Raw genomic sequence first — 27,717 nt, 5'->3', positions numbered from 1 at the left:
TAAAGATGATTCAAGTTCCCAGTCCCTATTGTTTATACAGTTTTCTTTTTAAAGCCTGGCTCTACTAGCTGAGAAAGGCTCCAACTGCAGGTAAGGAGCCTCAGGCAAGAGATGCTTCTGATCTGGGATCCTCTTGATGATGACAGCTTTGTGGGAGCCATCAGGCAGGAGAAGAAGAGTTAGTGTGGCGGTTGCTGTGGTCACTCTTCTGGCGTTGCCCTCTGTGAGGAAGTGGGCTGCTCCTCAGCAACACATGGAAGCTAGATCATGCCAGCCAGGAAAGGTGGGAGGAAAAGTCCAATTGTCCCCAGTAGGCAGACAATGATGAACATCCAGAGGAAGATGCGGTCTATCACCATCGCAACATACTTCCAGTCTTCCTTCACCTGGGAACACATGAGCACTTGTTGCATTAAGCAGGAAACAGGACACCTCCCCTAAATTTGCTGCTCTCCTGGGCCTGGTTCCCTTAGCATTACTTTTGCCTAGGCTGAAATACTCCCAGGACTCAACTTGGGCCTTGCCAAGTCCATATTTACTGGTGGACGTGATTGGAGGTTGCAAGCTCCAGGGTGAGAAATTTTTTTTTTGCCACTGTGTGACACAAGAGTGTTGGATTGGATGAGCCATTGGCCTGATCCAAAATGGCTTCTCTTATGTTGGTATGTTCTTAATGATAGAGATTTAGCCTGGAGAGGAGGAACCTCAGCAGGGTAGAATGCTATAAAGTCCATCCTCCAACACAGAGTATAAAATGCTGTTAAGTTAAAAAAAAAAATAATTACACAGGTGAGGTGCCACACTGTTCCAGACAAGGAGTCTGACACATGCAAGGCCAATGGCTTGTGAAGAGGATGTAGGGGTTAGCTGCAGCTGGAGAGAATCCCTTCCCTCCTGCCCCCCAAATCCTCATGCTGCTCCTTAGAAGAACAAACTGCCAGATATCCTGGATCAGGCTTGCTGCTGCAGTGTCGTGTCTTCCCCTGTTGCTCCCCACCTGTAGGCCCCATACAAATATGCATGCAGGCACAGCAGAGGATGGCAGTTCAGGAGTGCTTGAAATAAAAATTGAGCCACCGCCCCATCAGCTGGCTTGGAGAAGGCATTTCTCTCTTTAAATCACTTCTCCAAGCCAGCCAGCAGCATACATTTAAAATTAAAGTTGCTTTCTTTCCACTTCTCCCTCCCTCCCTCCCATATCATGGCTCCCTGTCTTGCAGCTCTTAAACATCTGGCATTCATGTCTTGTGGCTCTCAAACATATGACATTTTTTCTATGTGACTCTTACATTAAGCAAGTTTGGCCACCCCTGTTCTAGCATCTCCAGCTGAAAAGATCTCATGGAAGATCAGGCAAGCATGTGGAAAGCCACTATTGGCATGGCAGATAGCACTGGGCCAGTAATCTGACAGTTACATTATGCTTGTCAGAACTGCTATGCTGGGAAGTCCAAGATTCCATCCAGTCCAGTGTTCTGTTTTCCAGAGCAGCTGGCCAGATGCAATTGCTGGAGGACAGGAAAGTGGTTTTCTTCTGTTGCTCGATCCCTTTACACTTACATCCCTTCTTGAACACACATGAATCTGCCTTATGCAGAATCGGATTTGGCCGATCACAGTAATGTCTCCTCTGATTTGCAGTGGTTCTCTAGGGTCTCAAGCCAAGCTCTTTTGCCTGATTCCTTTAATGGGAGATGCTGGTGGGTTTAACCTGGGGCCTTCAGCATGCAAAGCAGATTAGACAAATCCTTGAAGGGCAGGCCTACTGACTGCTCTTAACCCAGGTGGAACTGCCATAGACAGTACCCCTCGAGAATCTCAGGTGCTGGGGACCAACAACAGAAGGAGGCCATTTCCACCCTGTTATGACTGAATGGTTTTGGAGATATCTGGCTGGTCTCTATAGGGAACAAGATATTGGACCAGATGCACCATGATTCCAATCCAATGAGGCAGTTCTGAAAAACCAGTGACTCACCGAAAAGTCTGCATCCTCAGCCCGCAGGTGATTGGCAATGTAGTGCACCCCTTCCAGGGCCTTCAGGATACTGGGAGAGAGCAGTAACCCTTGGTCAGATGACGACATATTCTCTGTTTTGGTGGATGGACGCTGCACCACTTCCACAAACCCCCTTCCCAGGTGACGGGCACAGGTGTAGCGGTAATGGAGGCAATGGTGGTGACAAGCACCTTGGAGGGGCAGCCGGCCAGCACGCATCCCCTCCTCATTGCTATCCTCTTCATCATCCCACTTATCGTCAACGTCTGTCTCCAGCCAACACCGTGATGTACTAAGATTGACAGGAGGCATGTCGTACTGCCCGATCACCTCCTCGCTGGCCACCCTCAATGCTGGAGTAAGCACCGGCGGTCGTTTCATGAAAAGCCAGCGGGGAATAAAATCCAGGAAGACGGTACGGACCCACCGGGGCAACTTGTGGGTGCTGGGCGAGCGATGGTGGACGTTGAGCACAAAGACAGTGATGACAATGGAGAGGGTGACAAAGATCATGGTGAAGAGCAAATACTCGCCTATCAGTGGGATGACCAGAGAAGTGGACGGGATGATCTCGGTGATGAGAAGGAGGAAGACGGTCAGGGATAACAGGACGGAGATGCAGAGGGTGATCTTCTCACCACAGTCAGAGGGCAAGTAGAAAACCAGCACGGTCAAGCAGGAAATGAGAAGGCAGGGAATAATGAGGTTGATGGTATAGAACAGTGGCAGCCGGCGAATAATGAAACTATATGTGATATCGGGATAGATCTCAGTGCAGCAATCATATTTCTTGGTGTTGTAGGTGCCCACAGCATTGATAATGGCCCATTCCCCGCTTTCCCAGTAGTCTTTCAGATCCACGTGGCGTTCCATGCTCTCCAGGTCAATCTTGGCCTTGTCGTAGGTCCATGACCCAAACTTCATCTTGCAGTTCTGCTGGTCAAAGGGGAAGAATGTGACGTCAATGCTGCAGGAGCTTTTGTAGATGGCCGGTGGCACCCACTTCACACTGCCATTAGAGAAGAGATGTGCCTTGGTCATGTGGGTCACTGCAAATTCCCCATCTGCGCTAAAAGAAAGAGGCAGAATGTTAGTGGGAGGAGAAGATGGGGCTGTAAAGAAACCCAAAGACTGGTGACTCTTCAGACCTGCAGAGATGTAGTGGCATAAGCTTTTTGGGGTGGGGGGGAGGGGGGGAGGGCTCTAGAATCCAATTCCTCGGGTACATGATACGGTCTCCTAAATAGATAGGCATGGATACAGCAAGAAAAGAAGAAAAACTGTGCTTGCGTTTTACAAAGTGTGGTTAAGCAACACAAACCTTAGCAGCAATCCATCATTGTAAGGTGCTCCAAGTCATCACTTCCCCCTGCATTTACCACCACACTGTCTTCTTGCACATTAAGAAAAAAAAAAAAACCCCTCTCCAAATCTACAGTGAAGAGAGAGGCTATATGGTGCTTTCTATTGCTCTCACCTTGCAAAGGATCTGTGTTTCTCATTTGGCATATAGGCAATTTGAGATAGATTCTAGATTTCTGTGAAAGCACAAAGAATGGATGGAATTCAGCTTCCCAGAAAATGTGTTGTAAAGTGACACTGCACCAGCAGTAAAGTGAAACTAATTGCCTGCTTGCATCCCTTGGATGACGCACACACGATCAGGGTTGATACCGTGTTGTCAAGAAACTATATGATGAGGACTTCTTTGGAGCTCCAAAAGCTTGCACAGAGTTTGCTGTCAATTTGTGTGGTTCTAACGAAAGGTATCATGTAGATTTAGTTCTTGTTTTGAAATTGATAGATCTTAGCCAGAACTGGAAGAAATGGTGTAATTACTCATGAGTACCACTTGATGGCAACAGAAGTATAAGAAATGAGGAGAGGAAGCGGCAACCCCACCATAGCTTTTGCTCTCTAGTCAAAATCTTGTGTGAAAATGGTCCGGCTAAGCACTCCCTTGCTGAGATTATGCATTGCTCTTTCCACAAGGCAATGTTTTTCAGGTATTCCCCCAAAATGTGGTACTGTCTCTTGTGACAGCTGTATGGCATGACTGGGCAAGGCACTCACTGGATGTTGCCAGTGGCCCACTTGTCCTTCCCCCCCCCCCCTCTAGTTTCTCCTTTTTGAACCAGTCCTTATGCTCAAGAATATGCCAAAATCAGGAGGGAAAAAATTAGTGCCGGCAAATTCACAGGCTTTGCTCAAGGCCACTTCTGGAGCCCTGTTGGAACAGAACAGCAGCCTGTCTGGCCTTGCACCCAGTTTTCAACAGCTGGCAGACTGACATTTCTGGGAAGCCCACAATTACGGTTGCCAGGAAATACCTGGAGATTTTGGGAGTGGAGGCCAGGGAGGGTGGAGTTTGGGGACAGAGGAACCTCAGCAGGGTATGATTCCATAGAGGCCACTCTCCAAAGCACCTGTTTTCTCCAGGGAAACCGATCTTGGCTGCCTAGAGATTAATTGTAATAGCAGGAGATTTACAGTTGCTACCTGGAGGTTGGCAACCCTACCACAATCAAGGCATGAAGGCATCAGGCCTGTACTGTTTTGGGTCCTATGTATCATATGCACAGAGATATGCTGTCTCTGAACATGGAGACATCATGCCCAAATGAGATCAGGCTGCTCCCATGTCATGTCTTTGTATAAAATGCTCTTAAAATGTACACAGAGCGGATGAATGTTCAGATCTCTTACCGTCAAAGCCCTTCATATATACATAGACACACTTTCAGCAAACAACTGCCTGGAATCTGCAAGCTATCTAGTTCACCCAAGCACATTGTCAGTTTTCAGCATGAGAGGGGGCATGTTTATCGATTTAAACCATTTCTAGGCTGCCTTTCCACCCAAGGCAGTGAATGTCAAAACTCTAGTGGTGAAAAGTGCTGTCAAGTTGCAGCTGGCGTCTGGCAAGCCCTTGGAATTGGCAAGGCAAGAGAGAAACAGAGGTGGTTTGCCATTGCCTGCCTCTATGTGGCAACCCGGGACTTCCTTGGTGGTCTCCCATCCAAGGACTACCCAGAGCCGACCCTGCCTAAGCTTCCAAGGTCTGATGAGACTAGCCTGCGCTATCCAGGCCAGGGCATCAAAACATTTAAAAGTTTTTTTGTTTTAAGCAGCATTTAATACAAGGTGTCTATAAAATAAGCAAATATGAAATTGCCTTGTGTGAAATTAGGCCATTGGTCCATGGGGCAGAGTGTGGCCTGCTCTGCGGCACGAACTCTCCCAGGCCTTTGGCAGGAAGGGGTCTTTCCCAGCACTCATTCCCTGAGAACCTGTAATTGGAGATGCTGGGAGATGAACCTGAGAAATTTCTATCTGCCACATTTCTCCCTTTGAATTTATACATCAGCACAATCCTGCTATACACTTGTTGTTTGTTTTGCCGTCGAGTCATAGCTGGCATGGCAACCTTATCGGGTTTTCGAAGCAACAGACATGGCTCCGGTATTCCTTGGAGGTCTCCCTTCCAAATACTAGCCAGGGCTGACCCTGCTTAGCGTCCGAGATGTGACAAGATCAAGCTATCCTGGGCTATCCAGGTCAGGGCACACTTGTTATATACCTACTTGTTATATAGTACGATGTCCGGGATCCAGATCATTTCGGATGGCACCCGGATTGAAGTGACGTTGTCGAAATCAGCTGGATTCCACTGTAGCTTGTAGTCATTCCACTCCTGTTGGCCAAGAAGCTATCCTTAATGGTCAGGGATTCAGACAGTTCACCTGTACTTTCTGAGAGTATTAGTCATCCTAAGGTAAACCTTGTAGCTCACTCATCTTATGTATGTTGACTCAATGTTACACTCCATTCATTTTATTATGATAATTTATTCAAAGCTTTTATAGCCCGGCACTTTCAGCCTGCCTCAACAAGCGGCTCCAGCTATTAAATACAAAAATGTTAAAGTGCAACAATAATTATACATACATACATAACAGTACCCTATTTTGGGGGCGGGGGGGAGCAGTTAGTAACACTCTAAATTGCCTGAGTTCTTAAAAGGACAATTTTGGACCTGGGGCATACAATTGGAGGAAGAGACAGCCAGTCAGGGGGACAGAACAGAGGAGATGTACGGTAACAAATCAACAGAAAGCTTCAGGGAACAGCGACGTGTTTGCCTGGCATCTGCTCAACAAACATGGCACCAGGCAAATCCCTCTGCCCATTTTGCCTGCAGGTAAGTGTGCAACAGGGTTGTAAGCTGAAACTCTTGTTTCCTCAAACCGATTCCTCACTAACAGTTGCTTCGCCCCCTGGCTTCCACTTTCTCCAGCTCAAGCGATCAATTCCCTACCAGTTGTTGCATGAGCACATTTGGATCTGCAGCTCCCTCCAGTTTCCCTCGCAGCTTCCTGCTCTTGTTTTTTGGAGATCCTCCAAAAGCTGTGAGGGAAATTGGAGGGAGCCACAGATCAAAATGGGCCCACGCAGCAACTGGTCTGCCAAGGGCTGCCCAGTCTCCTGCTAGAGTGGGAGACCTCTCAGTAATCCCCACTGCTGCCTGCCAGTCATTGAACCTTGATCAGTTCCGCAGGGCCTGCAAGACCACCCTTTTTAAATTAGCTTATGAATAACTGAAAATCCGCCATCAGCATCAACTAGAAGAGTGTTAAGGATAGCGTCATAAAATGTTTTAGTTAATTGTTTTAATTCAGGCTTTTAAGGTTAGTTTAATGTTAATTTAATGTTTCTAGTGTAACTGTTTTATTGTTGGTGCACCATTGGTCACCGTATTGTTAGCCGCCCTGAGCCTGCTTCGGCGGGGGAGGGCGGGGTACAAATAAAATTTATTATTATTATTAATGGGAGGGAAATGAAGGCAAATTCTGTGGTGTGCTACCACCACAGAACATTACTTCCTGCAAATACAGGTGTCATGCCACTGGGCATTCTAGGAGTTCCCAAAAATGCTGTGTTCTAATCACTGAGTTTTTGCAAATCCTAGAGCATCCTTGCCTGAAATCATAATGTCACTTTCATTCCCTCCCTCCCCCGTAAATGACATTGTGCCCTGGTGCAATGCTGGTGACCTGTTCCCACCCCCCAAATGTTCCCAGGGGTTCCAGACTGCAGCCTGGCAACCCTATCCCAGCCTCCAACATGGCTTGAATGCATCCTTCCCCCTTCACTCACCTGTTTCAACCAAACATTGGTGGTCATCATTTGGTTCTTTTCATCCTTGATGGGTGGGAAATGGGGAGAAGCAGAAGAAAAGCTTTGATCAGAACAGGAAGTTTCCAATCCAGACTGCTTTTATTGCAACATTCAGGGCTCAATAGGGGAAATAAGAGAGTTGGGTTGCATTGGATCTCCATACACAGTGGCATCCCTCCACAGGTGAGAGAAACCAAATTCAACCAAACTCTCTTATTGTCAAACAAAGTAGGAGTCAAGTTTCACCTTTAAAACCAACAAAGTTTTATTATTAAAGGTCCAACTTGACTCCTACTTTGTTCCACTGCTTCAGACCAACACGGCTGCCCACTTGGATCTCTTATTGTCAGTCAGTTTATGGCACTTTCCATAGTATCTAGAGAGAAACGCATGTCTTCGCTTTCTGAAGGGTGCAGCTGGTTTTATCTTCCAGGGTGCATTCAGCAACAAAATACAGATGTATAATGGGATGAGCTTATATGAGAACAGAGTTTTGACATTCCATTCATGAGGTACTAACTTTCCTGCATCGTCCTCCAGATTATTCTGAGTAAACTGGATATGTGATCATTTTTTTACAACAAAACCTGTGAAACATGCTCAAAGAAGGTCATGACATAATAGCGACCATGCTGTATCAGACCTATGGCCTAACCAGTATCCTGTCTCATACAGTGGCCCACTAGGTACCCTTGGACACAGGAACAAGCTTGCCCCCTGCTTCCTAAGTTTTGAGGTTTACTGCCGCTGAACATGGAGGTTCTATTTAGTCACCAGGGCTAATAGCCACTGATAGACCTCTCCTCCATTAATTTGTCTGATCCCCTTTTCAAGCCAACTACTCTAGTGGCTGTGAATTCCCCGACAGTCAATAATGACTTTGCTAAAGCAGCAGAATAAAAACAGCAATCTAAAGCAGCAGCAAAGCAAGAAAAGCAGCAGGTAAAAAGGAAGGGAACAAAGCTGTAAAAGGTTAAGGGAATGCCTGGGCAAATGGCAAAGTGTTCTCTAGGCATCTAAAAGCAAACAAGCCAGGTGCTGAGCAAGCCATTGGGGGGTGGGGCAGAAAAAGCCTTTAGAAGTTGCTTGAATCAGACCATTGGTGTTTTCTGTTCAGACAGGAGAAGTTCAGAGAGAGAGAGAGAGAAGTATTTCTTGAGGACATCCCCCCACAAACTTCCTGAATGGCTGTCTGTTCAGCCTGCTGCTCTCCCAGAAGCAATTTATGTATTTATTTCTTTAAGTACTGGCCAGTATCCAGCCGCTCCACTGAGCAAAAAAGGGCAACTTAAATGGGGGGGGGGGGTAGGGTTGCCAACTCAGGTGACTTGGGAGGGTGGAGCCTGGAGAGGGCAGAATTTGGAGGGAAGGGATCGCAGAAGGGCACAATGCCACAGAATCCATCTGCCAAAGCTGCCATTTGCTCCAGGGAAACTGATCTTTTTCATGTGGAGATCAGTTGTAAGACTGGGTGATCTCCAGGCCCCATCTGGAAGTTAGCATCCCCAGGTAGGAAGAATGCTCCAGCCTAAGGCAGGAAGAAGAAGAATTGCAGATTTATACCCTGCCCTTCTCTCTGAATCAGAGACTCAAAACGGCTCACAATCTCCTATATCTTCTCCCTCCACAACAGACATCCTGTGAGTTGAGTGGGGCTGAGAGGGCTCTCACAGCAGCTGCCCTTTCAAGGACAATCTCTGCCAGAGCTATGGCTAATCCAAGGCCATTCCAGCAGGTGCAAGTGGAGGAGTGGGGAATCAAACCCAATTCTCCCAGATAAGAGCCTGCACACTTAACCACTACACCAAACTGGAAGAGTGCCACTGTGGTTTTCCTCCAGAGAACGTGACCTTAGTTTTGTAGACATCATATGATGATGTCATGACAGTATGCAACCAATCGGATTTAGCAACAAACAGCATCATACCACCCTCAATATGTGAATATTTTTGTCTGTTTTTGCCCTGCTCCCCTAGTTGTCTGGAGGTGTTTTCAATTGTAACTACAGAATTGCAATTTTGACTCAACCCTCATGAGGACTAGTATCATTTATGCCAATAAAGATATTTGGATTGGACTGGACTAGTGTCTAATGATATACATACCACATCAATCAGCTGAGCAATGGCTAACCCAAACCTGACGATAACAACATCTGAGGTATTGGGGACTGGCCTGGACCACTTGTTGTAGGCTGTGAAAAGGTACTTGAAGAGCCGTTCTTCTGCTTGGGTTTGCGTCCGGCCTAGGGCACATCCTGAAACAGATGGAGAGCACAAGAGGGGAACTGAGAGAGGGGTTTCACCTAGAATTTATGGCATACCATAAAGTTTGCCCTCTGAAAATGCCATTCTCTCCACAGAAATTGCTCTCTGTGATCTGTAATTCCAGAACGACAGGCCCTGCCTAGAGGTTGGTATGACAACACTGATTCCATGTTTGTTGGTAAGAGATACTTTTGCTTAAAGAGGCAAGATGGGCATGCTCCTCTGAAAGGCTGGGCTTGGGTTTTCCAGGGTGGATGCCTGGCTGAGGCCTTGTGAACTGTAACAAAAATAAACACTGTTATACCTTTGCAGCCTTGGTGTGATTTCCCAGTATGGCTCTTGAGTTGTACAACATCTACCATCAGTCCTGAATTTCTGATGAACCCTTGTTTTTGAAACTCACCTGGAAAGCCATAACACATAGTCACAATATATAGCCCATTTCCACAGCAAGGCATGCGTGTGTTGGTGTGCAGTCCTCTCCACACACACATAAACCTCTACAGCATCTGGCAAATAAATCAGCAAGCCATAGGAGATCCTCCCTGCTGCATCAAGTCTGCAGGTGGTCAGTTGTTCTAACACTGTGAGGTAAAGTAACATACTCCCACACTTGTACAGCATGCTGGCAGCTAAGGAAGTGCGAGTCCAATTCCGCAGTAGAGGCCCACCAAGACCAAAACTCTCAGCCAAATTACAACTAATGATGCTGCCAGTTTACAATGTATGGAGCCTCTTTAGCTAATGAGGTGGCTGTTCCGCCAACTTGGCTGTTTCTGTTCCAGGCCATATATTTTATGGGCCTTCAAAGTCTTGCTTTGCTTTGCAAAGTCTGAGAAGATCTCGTTTGCAGACTCACAGAGATGGCGTCTTTGTAGTGAACAACACTCTCCATATTTCTAGTTCCTTGTTCTTGTGTGACAGTCTTTCTTTCTAGATACGGTACTGATTTTCAGTTGGTAGAACTTATTATCAGGGGAACAGAGACCTGAACTGGGTAGACTTGCCAATTCCCAGGTCCCAGCAGGGGATCTTCTGGTTTGGCAGGTTCTTTCCACCCCCAGTCAGCTGGCCAGCAGAGGGAAGCTCTGCCCCAACAGCCTCCATATGCATTCAAACCTCAGAAGGCTTAAGAAGACACTTGGGAACAATTTGCTTTTAGAAACGTGTGTGTGCCTTTAAATCTCAAGCCAGGCTGAATGGGGGTGGGGTGAGCCTGCAGAACAGTGTGCCTGTTGAAAGGGAAGGGAAGGAGCCCAGAACTTCCATTTGTTTTACAGTCCCTTATGAAGCCATTTGCACACTAAAATAGTAACCTCTGGATCTTCTTCGTGGTCTCTGTGCAGTCCCACACATGGGTCTTGCCGCAGGCAACGGATCCATACCTCGGAGCTCCAATAGCTCGTTTATAACGTCTTTTGGCGCGCTTTCCTCCCGCCCTGGGGAGCAGGCAGCGACTGCGCATGCCTGGAGCGGGGGGAGAGCGCCCATTCCACTCAGTTTCTTCCCTTCCGCCGCCCGGACAACACCTACCTCGTTGCGTTCCTCCTCTGGCTCGTCTCTTGGTATCGTACTATCTCTCTTACTTCTCCTTTTCTATTTTCTTCGTCCCTTTAATATATATTATAAAAAAAAAAAAAAAAAAAAAGGTAGATCCGACTTCTGCGCTTTTGCCTTTTTTCCTTTCTACCCCCCCCCCCCCAACCCCGTCTCTCCCTTCCCTCCTTCCCCTGTCCGGAACGGATGGAAGGGAAAATCACCTTCAAAAGGTGCAGGCAGTGTGCTGCTAAAATCCCGTCATCCGACGGTCACTCGCTCTGCCTTTTTTGCTTGGGGGAATCCCATAGAACCGATAACTGTCACCACTGCGCTTGCTTCGGTAAGCAGGCGCGTAAGAACAGAGCGGCTCGTCTTCGTAGCTTCCTCATTGAGTTTCTCTCCGCGGGATGTCTACTTCAGATCCGCCGCCTCCCCCACTTAGAGCGGGAGATTCGGCAGCGTCGGCCCTTCCTACCGCTCCTAGGAAACATAAGTCCGACAAAAAGGCCTCTAAACACTCTGAGGGGCATAAGGCGCCTAAACAAGCCCGTCAGGGCGAATACTCGGCTCCGAAAACCTCCAGTCCGAGCACCTTGGCGCCTAAGAAGCACGACCCGTCAGCTTCTACCTCCGCGCGCCCTAGTACTTCCGCTTTTGCTACGGCTGCGCAATCGGCCTCGGCGGCTGCGCAATCGCAATCAGTTGCTTCGGCGGCACAAGCGGCTTCTGCGCAGTCGACTCCGATTCTACCCATCGAACTTTCAGCTCCTTCTGACGTCATCTCGGAAATGCCTAGCCTCACTCAAACTTCTCTTGAAGTTATCCCGATTGGCTCTAGATCGCCCTCGGTGCACAGCCTTCCTCCCAGCGATATCCTCGACTCCGAGGCTCCACCTCTCAGACCGGAATCCTTCCTCGACATCACTACGCCAGTGCTGAAGGACGTTACAACTCCGGTACTCAGGGATTCCACAGCACCATTGCTTAAGGACAATACTACCCCACTGCTTGTCGAATCTTCTACTCAGGTCTCTTCGCATCGGCTCCGATCTCGATCTCCGCGGCCCCGCTCTCGCTCGCGGTCTCCGCTTCGCCCAAGGTCTCCGCTCCGGGATCCTCCGCTTCGTCTTAGGTCTCCGATCCGAGATCCTCCGCTCCGTCCCAGGTCTCCGATCCGACATCCTCCCAATTCTCCACATCGGGAGGACTACCATGACTTTCGACGCGACCGCTCTCGGTCCCGGTACGGCGACTACTATCGCGACTATCGACAAGACCGCTCTCCATCCCGGTCTCCGTCACCTCGCCTTTACTCACGTTACCATCGGTACCAGAGTTCGCCTTCGCGCCACAGCTACAGGCATCTCTCTGACTTCGATCCGGACTCCTTTCACAGAGATGTCTATATGCCTCGACTCAGGGACTATTATTCTCCCGGACCCCGCGACTACTATCGTGCACGCGATCAGCGATCTCCTTTGCACCGTCACCTGTCTCCGGATCGCTATGGGGATTACCAACATTACTATTCCCCCCGACGGGAGCCTACTCCACGCACCCGAGATGATGCGGCAGCCCTTCGGAACCGAGACACTTTCGACTCCCAGACTGCACCCGATCCACACGATGTTCTGCAGCCTCCTGTCCGTCCTCGGGACCGGGTTTCTCCTAGAACCGCATCCGCATCGGTTTCTAAACCGACTGCTTCGCCTCTCAAACGCCCTCGGGACCCTTCACCTGTCGAGCCCAAGTCACCACAGCATCCACTCTCGACTTCTGACAGAGACACTTCTGATCACTCCGACTCCGAGGAGGCCCCAGCCTCCCCCGCATCGGACCAACCTCCTAGGCTCTCACCATCTGACAGTTCCAAGGCCTACCTTAATCTCATAACAACTATGGCTTCCGCACTAAACATTCCTATGTCCTCTGACTCACCCAAGATCTCGGATGTGGTACATGACCTAGTCCGTTCAGACTTCCCTGACAGCTCTTCGCTTCCTATGCTCCCTGTACACTTGGAGGGCCTCCAAGAAGCCTGGGATAAGCCGGCCTCGATCCCTACGCTTTCCCGACGCCTGGATTCCCTTTACAGGGTTCAAGCAGCTGACTGCAAATTCCTCGCCTCCCACCCGGCGCCCAACTCCATCGTTGTTCATTCGGCCACCAAGAACAAACAATCTCGCCACCCTGTTCCTCCTGACCGCGAGGGCCGTAAACTGGACACTCTGGCTAAAAAGATCTATAGCTTCTCCTCGACTAATTCCAAGCTGAACAATTACTTGGCCTATTTTGCTGCCTACACCTTCAACCTGGCGAACCAGATCACCCCGCATATCACATCCATGCCTGACTCCTCTCAGAAAGCGGTCTCGTCTCTCGTCTCTGAGCTTTCCCGTGTCTCCAAACAACAGATCAACTCCATTCGCCATGCGGTCTCCTGTTCCTCCCGAGTGTTTGCGACATCGGTAGCCTTACGTCGCCATGCCTGGCTCCGCTCTACCAACCTTCAACCAGATATCAAGCAACGTATAGAGGACCTTCCTTTCGATGGCCTGGGTCTATTCCATGCGTCCACGGACGAGGTCCTAGCTTCGGTCAATGACGGCCGTAAGAGAGCCAAACGCCTCGGCGTCACACAACCTACCTCCCTGCCCTCTAACAGGCAGAGACCCTGGAAGCTATCTTTTCAGCGTCGTCAACGATCGCCTAAATCTCAGGAGTTCTGGAAAAGGAAACCCCTGCCTAAACAGCCCTTTCATCAGAGGCCACGGACTCAGCCCTCTAAGAAGCAGTCCCAGACAGGCAAACAGTCTCTTTGACTCTCCCAAGGGGCAGACCAGACTATTCCCCTTTTACCCTCGTTGGAGTTCCATCACCACCGACTCTTGGGTCCTTACCATCGTGCGTTTAGGTTACGCAATAGAGTTCGTTTCGCCACCACACCACCACCACTTCATAGCCACCCCTCCATCTGCACTCCTCCAGCAGGAAATCCTGGACTTGCTCCAGAAGAATGCCATAGAACCCGTTCCTCCTCAACACCGAGGGACGGGATTCTACTCAAGATACTTCCTGGTCCCCAAACGGGATGGAGGGAAGCGCCCTATCCTCGATCTTCGGAAGCTGAACAAATTCATAGAATACAGGAAGTTCAGAATGATCTCCCTACAGGGCATCCTGCCTCTTATCCCCAGGGATTCCTGGATGGCTTCCCTAGATCTTCAGGACGCTTACTTCCATGTGACAATTCGACCTCAGCACCGGAAGTACCTGCGATTCGCTGTGGGGAGAGACCACTTCCAGTACGTCTCCCTGCCCTTCGGCCTCTCCACTGCGCCAAGGGTATTCACCAAGTGCATGGCGGTGGTGGCAGCGGCTCTCAGACTTCGAAACATCACAGTTTTCCCGTATATCGACGACTGGCTCCTCATAGCACCAAGCCAGCGTCGGTTGCAGGCCAACATCAGCACAACACTCTCTCTTCTCGATTCCTTAGGGCTTCGGGTGAATGCATCCAAATCCCATCTCGAGCCCACCCAAGACATCAAGTTTATAGGGGCTCTCCTCCGCACTTCTCTCCACCGTGCCTTCCTCCCAGGGGATCGAGCACTTACTATCATCACCTTAGCCAAGTCGATTCAGCATCAGCCTTACCAGTCGGCATTCATCATACAACGCTTGCTGGGCCTCATGGCTGCCACAACTTCCGTCATCCACTTTGCCAAGCTACGGATGCGACAACTACAGCTTTGGTTTGTAAGAGCTTACCATCCTCAGTTGCAACCGCAGAATGTCCTACTTATGGTCCCCCAGAGAGTACTTTCATCCCTAACGTGGTGGACGATACCCAGCAACCTCCTCGCGGGCATGCCATTTTTACCGGCACCCCCAGTGGCTGTTGTGACAACGGACGCCTCAAAGTGGGGATGGGGAGCCCACTTAGAGGACAAAACCGTCAGAGGCCTTTGGACCCCTTCCGAGAGGGCCATGCACATAAACTGCTTAGAACTGATTGCCGTGCACAGGGCCCTCTTATCCTTTCTCCCACTGATCAACGGGAGCCATGTCCAAATTTCAACGGACAACATGGCAACGGTGTACTATATCAACAAGCAGGGAGGAACCAGGTCGCTCCGGCTCTGCCGTATAGCCGTCTCACTCTGGGAATGGTGCCTGGAGCACGACATTTACCTGACCGCGATTCACCTCCCAGGTGTCGACAATGTTCTGGCCGACTCGCTGAGCAGGTTTCGTCTGGACGACCACGAATGGTCCCTCAATCCGACCTACCTTCGAGCCATTTTCAGGTGCTTCGGAACACCCAAGGTGGATGTCTTTGCTTCCAAGGACAATGCCAAGTGTCCACGCTACTTTTCCAGGAGGCGGAACGACGCCTTCCTACACAGATGGACAGGTCCTCTCCACTATATCTTCCCACCAACCCCTCTACTAACTCGGGTGTTGATGAAGATAACACGAGACGGCACGGACTGCATCCTGGTAGCCCCCTGGTGGCCACGGCAACCATGGTTCACGAGACTTCTCCAGTTATCTCATCACACTTACCGTCGTCTCCCGTTCGCGATCGACCTCCTCTCCCAAGCCAACGGTCAGATATTGCACCACAACCCTCAGGTTCTGGCCCTTACGGCATGGAGAATTCGACCTCCCACCTCTCCGCAGAGGTAGCACACGTTATTCTTAATGCCAGGAAGCCCTCCACAAGGCTTTCGTACCGAAGGAAGTGGAAACGCTTCTCCTCGTTCGCGGCTACTAACCATCTACTTCCTGAATCGGTACCTCTCAATATGATCCTGGACTATTTGCTTTCACTGAAGAAATCAGGACTCTGTTACTCATCCCTCAAGGTTCATCTGTCCGCCATCTCCGCGTTCCACAATCCGGTAGACGGCAAGACAGTTTTTTCTCATCCCTTGTCCAAGTCCTTTCTCAAGGGCATGTTGCACCTCAATCCCCCTGTTAAACCTCTTGTTCCAACTTGGAGTTTATCCCTAGTTCTTTCCTCGCTTATGAAGGCACCATTCGAACCCATGGCCACCATAGACCTCAACCTTCTTTCCTGGAAGACAGCGTTGCTCGTTGCCCTCACCTCTGGTAAGCGGGCAAGTGACCTATGCGCTTTCCGCCACGATCCTCCTTACACCATCTTCCACAAGGAAAAGGTTGTCCTGAGACCGGACCCTGCGTTCCTTCCTAAAGTTGTCTCCCAGTTCCACTTGTCGACTGCAACCTCTCTGCCGACTTTTTTTCCCAACCCAACTGACCAGGGACAACGGGCCTTGCATTCTTTGGACGCAAGAAGAGCATTATCCTTCTACCTCCATCGTACACGGCCTTTCCGTAAGGACCCTAATTTATTTGTGGCATACGGAAACCCTTGCAGGGGACACAAGATCTCTACCCAGAGACTTTCAAAATGGGTAGTGAGTGCTATTAGGCTGTGCTACGATCTGGCTAAGCAGCCTCTGCCCGAAGGCCTTAAGGCGCACTCCACTAGAGCGGTCTCGACGTCTTCGGCCTTCTTGCACGGCGTCTCCATGGAGGACATCTGTGCAGCCGCATCCTGGTCCTCTCCCTCCACGTTCGTCTCCCATTACGCGTTGGACGTTCGTGCGAGACGTGACGCCTCCTTCGGACAAGCGGTCCTCAGATCCATCTTTCACTGAAATGGAGGTGAGTGCATCCGCTTATACTCCTATACCACACAGTCTTTGGTATGGGTCAGGTGACTAACTTTTTATTTTCCAGCACCCTCCTCCAGGACTCTTAGCTAGCTAGTCACCCATGTGTGGGACTGCACAGAGACCACGAAGAAGATAAACAGGTTGCTTACCTGTAACTGATGATCTTCGAGTGGTCATCTGTGCAGTCACACACGCCCACCCAGCCTTCCCCGCTGCTGGCCTCTGGTACTTCTTGCTTTAACCTTTCTAGTCTTGCCAGTGGCGGCTGGAAGAAACTGCCTGCTCCCCAGGGCGGGAGGAAAGCGCGCCAAAAGACGTTATAAACGAGCTATTGGAGCTCCGAGGTATGGATCCGTTGCCTGCGGCAAGACCCATGTGTGTGACTGCACAGATGACCACTCGAAGATCATCAGTTACAGGTAAGCAACCTGTTTTTTCCCTGTGTTAGTCTGACAAACTGGGTTGAGCATAGAGCAGTCAATAACTCCCATGGTGAGTAAATTGCCCCAGTGAGACCACAAAGTGTGGGCTTCCAAACTGTGTTTATTTTCCCTGCTGTGTGCCACTGTATGTGAGAAAGAGAGAGAGCAGCCAGCTGCTAGGGGGGTGACAAATGAAGATTGTATTCAGGAGAACTGCACTGCTTTATTTTTATTTATTTATTTTAGGGAATGGGAAAATCTCCTGGCTCCACCCCCAGAATCTCTCCCCCACTCGAAAGTCCCCAGGTATTTTCTGAGTTTCTGGCAACCCTAGAACTGGGGTACTTTGGGTCTGAAATATGGCCTAGAGGAAGAGTTCTCAAACTTTTGAAGTGGGATCCACTTCTAAACATACTCAAGTTTTCAGAGCCCATTTGCAAAAATGACTCTATGCTTTTTCTTGACTCCTCTCCTTTCCACCCACCCTATGTTTATCTCCCCTCCCCCACCCTGTCTTCTGTTTTCCCTCCTTTCCTCCCCCTGGCATCCTCTCCCTGGGAAAAGTCTGCCAAGTTGTGCTGTTTCCTCAACCACTCACAAGGCCAGGCTCAGTTGCTCAGTGAGGAAACTAAACTTTTTTTCCTTCCATCCCTTTCAACTGCCAAGACACTTCCCGCCCCCCACCCCCCTACAGCTGTTTTGGCACTTGAAAAGGCACAGGGTGGAAGGGAAAGAGCTCCGCACTACAGGGCCCAGGGCTTCACTGCATTTTAAATGCTTTGTAAAATGGCAACAGTGAACTCATGACAGCCATGAGTTTTCTGCCATGCTTAGTTTGACTCTATATTTGTTGCTTATTTCATTTGTACCTCATCTTTCTCCACAATGGGGAACCAAAGCAGCTTACTTACACCATCCCCCTCTTCTCATACTACTATCTTCTCAATAATCTTGTGAGGTAGGTTAGGCTGAGATTGTGTGACTGGCCCAAAGTCACCCATTGAGCTTCTATGACTAAGTGAAAATTTGAACATGGGTCTCCCAGATCCTAGTTTAAAAACTCTAATTACTATGCCACATTGGCTTTTGTGGAGTGGCTGCTATTAAAAAGTAGTAAGCAGTTCAGCCTGGGTGAACGTGTATGTCATGCCCCAATGAATCTTCAAAGGCCAAAACAGCCTGGAAAGGGCCCTGCCCCCTCCCCTGCCAAGGCTTCAACTAGCAATATTCTTGTGGTTGCCTAGCAACAGTCTCAGAGGGAATTTGTCTCTTAAAGCTACAAGCTCTGCTACTATAATTTTGAGGGGGTTTAATACCCCAGTGATTTTTTTAAAAATTAAGGTTCAGATCTTTCTGCAAACCTGGGCTTTTTCTCAGGTTTATAGAAAGACCTTTCTCATCTGTTCATGGCTACAATGCTTGGAGGTGGAGACGTGGGGCAAGAATGGGGAGGATGTCATCCTGTGTACCACCATGTCACTTCTGGGGAAAATCCAGAACTGACACAGAGTAGCTCTAGGAAACACTGGAAACTCTATGGTCAAATTGAGAGGAGTCTCCTTTGGGAGAGAGTTCCAGAGTTTTAATGCCATGAACAAGAAGGCTCTCTCCCAGATTGCCACCTGCCTAATCTTAGAAGGAATAGACACCAAATGCAGGGAATCGGAAGGTAACCACATTGGTTGGGTAGGTTCATAGGGGTTTTTTAAATTTCATTTATTGTTTGCCTTTCTTGCAAGTGGATCACAAAAGAAAGAAAGCCATAAGAACAATACAATACAAAATTAGAGAATGTTGAACATGTATGCCCATAGTGGTATATATATTATTTTAAACTTGACTTTGCTTTCTTATGTGGTTTGGTAATAAGGAAAAGATGGCAAAAGAGACTTAATTACATGGCTAGCATTCTTTTATTCTTCCTCTCTGTCAGTGAGCAATCAATTTTCTTTGCATTCTGCTTAGCATCTGCTCCGCACTTAGGTGCAGGGCAAGCAATGAACTGGGATAAATAAATAGACAAAGGGTCTTTGAATAAATACTCAGAGGAAAGGAAGCAAACAATTCACTGAGCAAACAGACTCCCATGCATTCAGCTCCTTCGAGCTGCTCTGTATGAGAACAACAGTTTGGTGCAAATTAGAGTCGGGCTCCTCGCAGCCCAAAGGAAGCCTTTGCTTACTAAGCCTCATTCATTTTCATTAGTGCTGTTTGACGAGCAGATTTGTTGTGTATAGACACCACTCTTTCTCTTCCTGGGCAGATATGTCTTTGGGAGCAGCAAAGAACATTGTCAGGAGGGGTTATCAGGCTACCTTATCCTTGTTGTTGTTATTGCTCTTCTGGATCATGAAGATATGAATACAGTGAAAAGGGCGAGGCAATTCCAGGTGCACCAAGGAGAGTCTTGGCAAAACAAGCCAACAAAATTATCTCTCTGTGTGTGTATGGGTGGCAAAAAGCTCATACCTTAAATAAACTGTTGCTGGTCTTAAAGGTCCTTTTTTGTATCTCTCTTGGGAATCAATAAAGGGAACTGGGCAAAAGAAACTCTTCCTCTTTCCCTCCCTCCCTCGAGTATGAGGAGGAGGAGGAGCCTCAGCCAACAGAAGGAAGAGACGCTTGGCTCAGTAGCTCTGCAGTATGATTGAAAGAGCCTGACAACCCAGGCTATCTCAATCACACAGCAGAGCTACGGAGTCAAACTCCTCTATTGGCTGAGACTCCTCCCCCACTCTCCTCCCTTTGGGAAGAGGGAGAGGAGAGGGAAAGAACAAAAGGCTGCTTTGCTTGGCTGCCTCATCACAGCGGAGAATTCAAAATGGCAACGAAAGGAAGCAGGTGAGGGAGAAGGCAATGGCCAGTTGCTGGTGGTCCTGATTAGAGCCCTCTGTGGATCAGATTAGACCCATGGGCCAAACGTTTGACACCCCTGACATAAAGACCAATGTCCAAAGCAGTCATTTTCAAGAGGGGAACTGAACTCTATCATCAGAAGACCAGTTGTAGTTCTGGAGATCTCCAGCCACCACCTAAAGCTGAGCACTGAAAATCCAAAGGATATCCCAATCAAATTACTAATAAATCCTCGATTCCACAAATACTTTTCAAAATGTCTCACTATGTTTTTATGTATATGTAAGTCCCAATCTCACCTAAGAATCCAAATATCACTTCAGTAAAGTCACATAAACACAGTCCAATTCATTAACCTTCAAAGCTGCTCAACTTTCATTGCAGTCTTGGAGAATGCCAATGTGGTGAAACATGCTCTGAAATTTTAAATGCAGACACAAGAGTGATCCTTTTTGAAAACTATTTGTGAAATCGAGGATTTATTAGTGATTTGACTGCAACAGCATTTGGCTTTTCAGTGCTCAGCTACTTTTCACAATCTCTCCCTCCTTTTTTTTTTTTTTTACCACCTGGAAGTTGGCAACACTTCAAATAGGCAGGAGGAAGGGCAGCTTAGGGGAGGAGCCAGCCACTGGCCTAGAAAGAGGGACATGGGAGGAATGAATCACTACCCTCCCTCAGAAAGAGGCTGGGTACACCCAGGCAAGAGGTTGGGTATTTGGACCTTTAAAGGTAGGTTCCTGGGCAAGGTCAAGGGGGAGAGCAGGATGCTGCAGGAGCCATGATCATGGAGACAGGAGAAGAATAAGGTGGTACAAGCCCCCCATTCTGAGCCCTGCAGAGACCCACCGAAGACACCCAGCAAGATGGCAGAGGGCAAACCACTGGAGCTGGAGAGGGAGGAGCCTCACAAACTGTTTGATTTGCTTTGTATCAGCCACCCATTCTTGACCCGGCAAGTGTGTGGCTAGAGTAGGGTTGCCAACTCTGGGTTGGGAGATACCTGGAGATTTTGGCAGTGGAGCCTGGGGAAGGCAGGATTTGGGAAATGGAGGGACCTCAGCAGGATATAATGCCACAGAATCCATCCACCAAAGCAGCCATTTTCTTCAGGAGAGCTGTTCTGGAGATCAGCTGTAATAGACCTCCAAGTTGGTGCCACCTGGAATTTGGCAACCCTAAGTAAGAGTTCACCACAGGTCTTGAGCTTGTGACCTGAGGATCCTGGCTGTGCACCACCAGCTCTGTTATGTGCAAAGTGAAGAACTGCAGAGGCACCAATATGAAACCCCTTTACTCCAGTAGGTCTGGTGGTATTCCCTGCTTCCTATAATTGTAGAAGTTATAGCTTTCACTGTCTATGGTTTGCTTTATGCCTCTCATCCTTCCTTTGGTCCATCACAGTGAGCCTTCAGCTCAGCAGTATGGATCAAAAAATAATGAATGGCTTTAGTAAAGCAGAGATCATGGATGTTCCACCTCCCACTACTACCAGCTGAACTTCCTGAGATTTTGTTCCTGGGGTGGGGTCAGAGGACCTCATGAACAGCTTAGTTGGGGTCTGCAATGGTAGGCAAAACTGGTGGACAGCACCCCTCCCCTCTTCCAACCAAGGTAGTGTTCCTACATCATAGGAAAGACATTATAGGGTAAAAGCCAATAATTTAAGAGTGCCAGTGAAGCAGTAGATCAGGACAGGTAGCCACGTTAGTCTGTCTGGGGCAATAGAAAAGAGTAAGAGTCCACTAGCACCTTACAGACTAACAGCATTTGTGGCAGGGTATGAGCTTTTGTGAAGAGCCTCGTGGTGCAGAGTGGTAAGCTGCAATACTGCAGTCCAAGCTTTGTTCACGACCTGAGTTCGATCCCAGTGGAAGCTGGGTTCAGGTAGCTGGCTCATGGTTGACTCAGCCTTTCAGCCTTCCAAGGTCAGTAAAACGAGTACCCAGCCTGCTGGGCGTAAAGTGTAGATGACTGGGAAAGGCAATGGCAAGCCACCCTGTAAAAAGTCTGCCGTGAAAATGTTGTGAAAGCAATGTCACCCCAGGGTCGGAAACAACTGGTGCTTGTACAGGGGATTACCTTTACCTTTTTATGAGCTTTGGTGAGGCGCTACTGAACTCTCACTCTTTTCTAGTGAAGCAGTAAGTGATCAAAGACCTGAGGCTCAAGATATCTTACATTGTCAAACAGATTTCTGGGCCATGAATCTCAGATCACATATGGCCATGGGGTGACCTGAGGGTTATGCCTCACTGTCCTGTGTGACACTGCAAGGGATCCGGGGTTATGAGCTGCAACACAATGCCCATTAAATACTGTTTACAGTTTACCTATCCTACAGTTCTTGGGTACATTGCGCTTGAAGTCTGTCTTGAAAGGTGGGTCACACATGCATTTTCCTTACTTGCTTAACTTCTTTTTAATGAGCCATTACAAATTAACTACCACAGACAAATATTTTGAATGAACCAGGGTGCCATCTCAGCTCAGAGAGAGGAAAGTTGGTTTATCAAACCAGAAGCTGGCTTGTAAACACTCATTCACATCCTATTTGGCCTTGCCAAATTCTTGTTTCAATGATAATGGAGACTGCAGAAGTGGTGGAAAGAGAGAAAAGTTTGGTTTTTGAGCCACTCTAGCCAGCCAGAGGCATCTCTGTAACCCAATAAATGGCAAGGGCAGCGTCTTATGGTGGTTTGTAAGCCAGCTTCAAACCATCATTTCAGGTTTTGGTTTGATGCAGAACAACTAGATTTAAATCTTGTAGCATCTTAGAGACCAACAAGATTTCCAAGGTATAAGCTTTAGAGAGTCAAAACTCCCTTCAGCAGATACAAGAGCTTTGACTCTCAAAAGCTTATATCCCCAAAATATTGTGAGTCTCTACAGTGCTACTGGACTCGAATCCAGCCCTTCTCCTGCGGACCAATGCAGCTACCCTCCTGAAACTATCTTCATAGTTTGATGTATTTAACCATAATTTGTAGTGTGGCCTGCATTCAAAAGATCACATTTGACATTGTTAGATCCATAATATCGTAGTTTTGTGTGACTTCTAAACCGAGCAGGAGAGTTTAATTCCATTCCTGCTTCCCATTGCTGGACTTTTGAGTGTCTTTAATTTGCCACACAATTTCTGTGTCTTACAGTGCATCCCAAATCACTCTGTCAATCTTCTTTTAGAAAATGACTGTCTTCATTATTGTTACTGTTCAGCTCAGATCATGTGAGAACTGACATCAATTCATAAAGACTAACACAAAATAAGATTTTTGCTAACAGCTCCTGGCATCAAAGGCAAGCACTACACAGTCCTGAATGAGAAATAATTCCTGAGAAAAGACAGGGAAAGAAGGCTGAGTCCTCTATGGTGCCTTTCCAAATCAGGCACTGATCTTGTCAAAACACACTCCCTTCCAAACACCAAAGTCTGTCAACTTGGGGAGCACATCTCCTCAGAACAGGCAGCATTTCCATAGTGTCATACCTAAAACCATCAATGCCATTGTGGATGGATGGATCCCAAAGTTTAGTTTACCCAAAGGGGTAAACTAACATACATGCCTTTGATTTCCCTTGAGTTTTGACTGGAAGTGCAATTCAGATGTAGGGCACAACAAGGCAGCAGCAGTTGTTACTGTTCAACTCAGATCATGTGAAATCTGACATCAACTCATAAAGACTGACACAAAGTCATAAGATTTTTGCTAACTTCCAGTATCAAAGGCAGGAACTACACAGTCCTGAATGAGAAATGATTCCTGAGAATCATTTCTGTGAGGTAGGTGGGGCTGAGCGAGCTCTGACAGAAACTGCTCTTGAGAGGAACAGTTCTGAGAGAACTTGTGGCTGACCCAAGGTCACTCCGGTAGTTGCATGTGGAGGAGTGGGGAATCAAACCCAGTTCTCCCTGATTAGAGTTCACACTCTTGACCACTATACCAAACCAGCTCTCAATATGTTGACCCTACAACACAAGGAGGCCACAGCCATTTACCACATGAGCTCTCTAACTTTAAAAGTGTTCCAGGGGCCCAATCCTACTCAGGACTGTGGCATGGAGGAGGAGTGGCTCCTGATGCCCCTATTTCATTTTTCAAGAGCCCAAATTCCTGAGGGGATTGGGCTCTTGAAAAATGGCATTGGGGGGAGACAGGACCCCCTTTTCCTCCTTGCACCACAGTCTTAAGTGGGATTAGGCCCCACAGAATTTTTAAAGCAAGAGAACTCCTTCAATAAATGGCTGCGGTTGTTCCTGCAGATGTTATATCATCTAGTTGTGCACAAAGGAAGAATTCCCAAGGCAGACATTGCAGGTAAAGTCAACAGACAGTAGATCAGGCAATGGCTATTGCAGCTGATCTGTTGACTAGCCAGGAATCAAAAGCCTTGCTTCTAGGGCTGACACCTCAGCCACCCAATCCAGAGGCTCCATACCATTGGCCACATACAGCAATTGATGTTACAGCTCCTCCTTTTGTTGCCTGAGGAGTTCTGTGAGACCTAAACCCCTGCTGTCTCAGGGAGTTCCCTGACAGAACCAGCCTCAAAACCTCCCAATACTAGTTGATGCCCTTTACTGAGGCACTGAGAGCGTCTTGCTATGATTTATAGTGAAAAATTGTTGCTCTGGTTATTAGCAGGTAGTCTAAATGTCTTTTGGTTTCAGTAAAAGGAAGCACCTTTTCTAATTTGCAGACCACCTAGGGATGCCAGCCTTCAGGTGGGGCCTGGGGATTTCTCAGAATTACAGCTCATCTCCAGACTACAGAGATAAATTCCTCTGCAAAAAAGGATGCTTTAGAGGGTGGACTCTACGGAGATTGTAACCCACCAAAGTCCCAGTCCTCTCTAGGCTTCACTCCCAAATCTCCAGGAGTTTTCCAACGTGGATCTAGCAACCATATGCCCTCCATCCCCCACTGGTGGCTGGAGGAAGCTTACAATCCTAGCCATGTGAGTAAAAACCCACTCTCTGCTTTTAAGTTGCATTTATTTATTATCTGCTTTTGTCCCCAGTGGAGAACCAAATCAGCTCCATCACCCCCCCTTCTTGATTTTATCCTTCACAACAATCCTCCAGAGGTAGGTTAGACAGAGAGAATGACTGGCCCAAAGTCACCCAGCAAGCCTCTATGTAGGCTTGCCAATCCCCAGGTCTCAGCGGGGGTTCTTCCGCTTTCCCAGGCTCCTTCGGCAGGGGGAAGCCCCGCCCCCAGAGGACCATGTGACTTTTCACCTCTGGAGGCTTCAGTCTCCGATTGAAAGGCTTCCTCTTGGGATGGTGTGTCTGTGTTACCATAGGGTATAATGGGGAATTGATCTGGAGGTTTTGGGGGCTTTGGGGGAGCTGTTTTTTGAGGTAGAGGCACCAAATTTTCAGTATAGTATCTAGTGCTTCTCCCCAAAGTACCCCCCAAGTTTCAAAACGATTGGACTAGGGGGTCCAATTCTAGGAGCCCCAAAAGAAGGTGCCCCTATCCTTCATTATTTCCTATGGAAGGAAGACATTTAAAAAGGTGTGCTGTCCCTTGAAATGTGATGGCCAGAACTCCCTTGGAGTTCAATTATGCTTGTCACACCCTTGTTCCTGGCTCCACCCCCATTGTCTCCTGGCTCCACCCCCAAAGTCTCCTGGCTCCACCGCCAAAGTCCCCAGATATTTCTTGAATTGGACTTGGCAACCCTACCTCCACGGCAGAGTGGAGATTCGAGCTGGGGCCTTCCAGATCCTAGTTGGAAAGCCACCACACCATGCTGGCTCTGCCTCTGTCACTGCCCAAGGAAAACTCATATGTTACACATGTTGTGAACTGATCCGTTGTATCACAGAGGCCTTTCAAAATCTATGCATATTGATGGCTGCCACATTTTTTTTTTCTTAAAATGAAGAAAGAATGCTACACTCAGAAAGCCTAAAGAGTGAATTCAGACAACAAGCCACCGAAAATTGACTGAGCCCAGAGCTCATAGTATTGGCCCAAGAAAGTGCTCGGGCACCTTAATAGGCAATTACTGGTACAACACTCAAAGCTGCAATAGAAGCCCTTTACACGGGTAAATTACATTTCCTTTGACCTTTGAAGGCATTTTCCATTTTCAGAATGGTTTTCCCCCCCTCTGTAAAATAACCTCTTTTTGGTTAACAGGCATTACTTTCCAATTCATTTTTGCTTGTGCATTCTCTTGCAGAGTCACACTAATTACTTTACACCTTCTAGAAACCAGAGCCTGGATTATGGCTTTTAAATTCTGGTTAAAAATTCATTTCAGAACGAATTCAGGAAGTTTATTACACTACCTGATGAAAGACAGGCATAGCATTACTTGGCTCTCTACATTTACCCAAAAACTACAAAAACTTCGTATTGAGGCGGACGCTCTTTTCTTGTGACGAATTATATATCTTAAGAACAATCCAACTAAGGTTTATGGATCACGAATACCAAAAAGTGTTCCCCTCACATTCTCGTTTGCTCTGCAGCTAATCTACGTATACCCCAAAGACATGGGCAGATACCCCATTATTTTTTTATTTTAGACTCCCCATTCCATCGTTGGACTTTTACTTTGGCGCGTTTAAATGCCTTCCCATCAACAGTTCTCTATGGTAGGTTTAGACAGATACCTCTCCAAAATAGATTATGCCCATGTGAATTAGGAGTCCTTGAGTCTATATCCCATATTATTTTAGAATGTCCTCTCCTGGCCTCACAACGTAGACAATTTTTAGCTGAATATCTCCAACACAATGTATTTACTAAAAGGAAAATTCTATCCTACCTTTTAGAAGATGTTAACCCCCATATTACTACATGTGTTGTGAACTTCTTAGTAGAAGCCTATAAAATTAAATCTAGGCATACTACTGTATTTTAATTGCTGGGTGTCTACTCTAGATTAGTATTATTGGCTGCTCTTTTAATTGATTGTTTATGTATTGTTCTCACTATATTTCAGGCCTTTGTACCTACTTTTGATTGTGAATCACTATTGCTCTTATGTCAATAAAGGTCTGAACTCTGAACTACTTTTCACATTAATTTGCATAATAAGGCTCTTGGATTTGATTAGACAACAGGGTAGCTAATTTCAGAATTGGGAAAACAGAGTCATCCTTTGTTACCTGACAAGGACACCAGGAAATAGCAGGTGATGATGTTCTTAAGGGCTGGGAATCCGCTGGCAAGCAGATCCATCTTCTGAGAGGCAGCTGTTGAGACTTTCTCTCCCACTGGAATACTTTCTCCCAAGATAGAAAAAATCCAGAATGCCTCTTTTCATTTGCAAAGTCTGTGCTGAGTAGCAACATGGGAACTGCATGTACCGGTATGTTCACCTTCTGGCAGGGCAGGGCTGTAAGCAGCAATCTCCATTGAGGGCAGACAGCTGAGCATCACTTGGGCCTGTTCTTGGAGAGTCGTGTTCGAGGCACCATGGGAAAAGCTGTCTGTGGTGCAGAAGTCATGTGCACTAATAGAATTCCTTCCAGATACAATTCACCTTGAACATGCTCTCTCTTGCTCACACAGGTAAATCAAAGTGGGTCTCTCCATAGGCACAGATTTTGCACCAAGAAGGAAACGGTTCCTGTAGAAGCCTACAAAAACAATACCATGAGATGGCAGCTCGGAGTTAGTGGCACAAGTATAGCTTTTCAACTGAGGAGATGCAGGGGTAGGGTGGGGAAGAAAGATAAATTTTCAGTTCTCTTTAGAATTAGAAGACGACATTGGATTTATACC

The 27,717-nt window shown here is 47.7% G+C and overlaps 1 protein-coding gene across 1 annotated transcript; it reads right to left on the bottom strand.

Moving 5' to 3' along the window:
• On the bottom strand, positions 1 to 27,499 carry CHRNA2 (cholinergic receptor nicotinic alpha 2 subunit). The gene is made up of 6 exons (XM_060250407.1): positions 27,099 to 27,499; positions 9,283 to 9,434; positions 7,157 to 7,201; positions 5,584 to 5,693; positions 1,979 to 3,068; positions 1 to 386 (listed from the first exon to the last, which is right to left on the bottom strand). Exons 1-6 carry the CDS (start codon positions 27,169 to 27,171, stop codon positions 261 to 263), a joined length of 1,596 nt encoding a protein of 531 aa, XP_060106390.1. The 5' UTR covers positions 27,172 to 27,499; the 3' UTR covers positions 1 to 260.
• Positions 27,500 to 27,717: the final 218 nt, after the last annotated feature.

The sequence above is a fragment of the Heteronotia binoei genome, chromosome 1 (genome assembly GCF_032191835.1).
Source record: "Heteronotia binoei isolate CCM8104 ecotype False Entrance Well chromosome 1, APGP_CSIRO_Hbin_v1, whole genome shotgun sequence".
Classification (NCBI taxonomy): Eukaryota; Metazoa; Chordata; class Lepidosauria; order Squamata; family Gekkonidae; genus Heteronotia; species Heteronotia binoei.
Note: the sequence above shows the minus strand (reverse complement) of the source record. Positions and strands in the feature narration are given on the sequence as shown.

Coding starts and splice junctions, on each gene's coding strand:
- CHRNA2 (XM_060250407.1), bottom strand. CDS start 27,171: ATGGATCTGCTTGCCAGCGGATTCCCAGCCCTTAAGAACATCATCACC. Junction 3,069..5,583: donor GACATCGTACTATATAACAA/GTAGGTATATAA, acceptor TCTTTCTTTTAG/CGCAGATGGGGAATTTGCAG. Junction 387..1,978: donor CTGAGGATGCAGACTTTTCG/GTGAGTCACTGG, acceptor ATGTGTTCCCAG/GTGAAGGAAGACTGGAAGTA.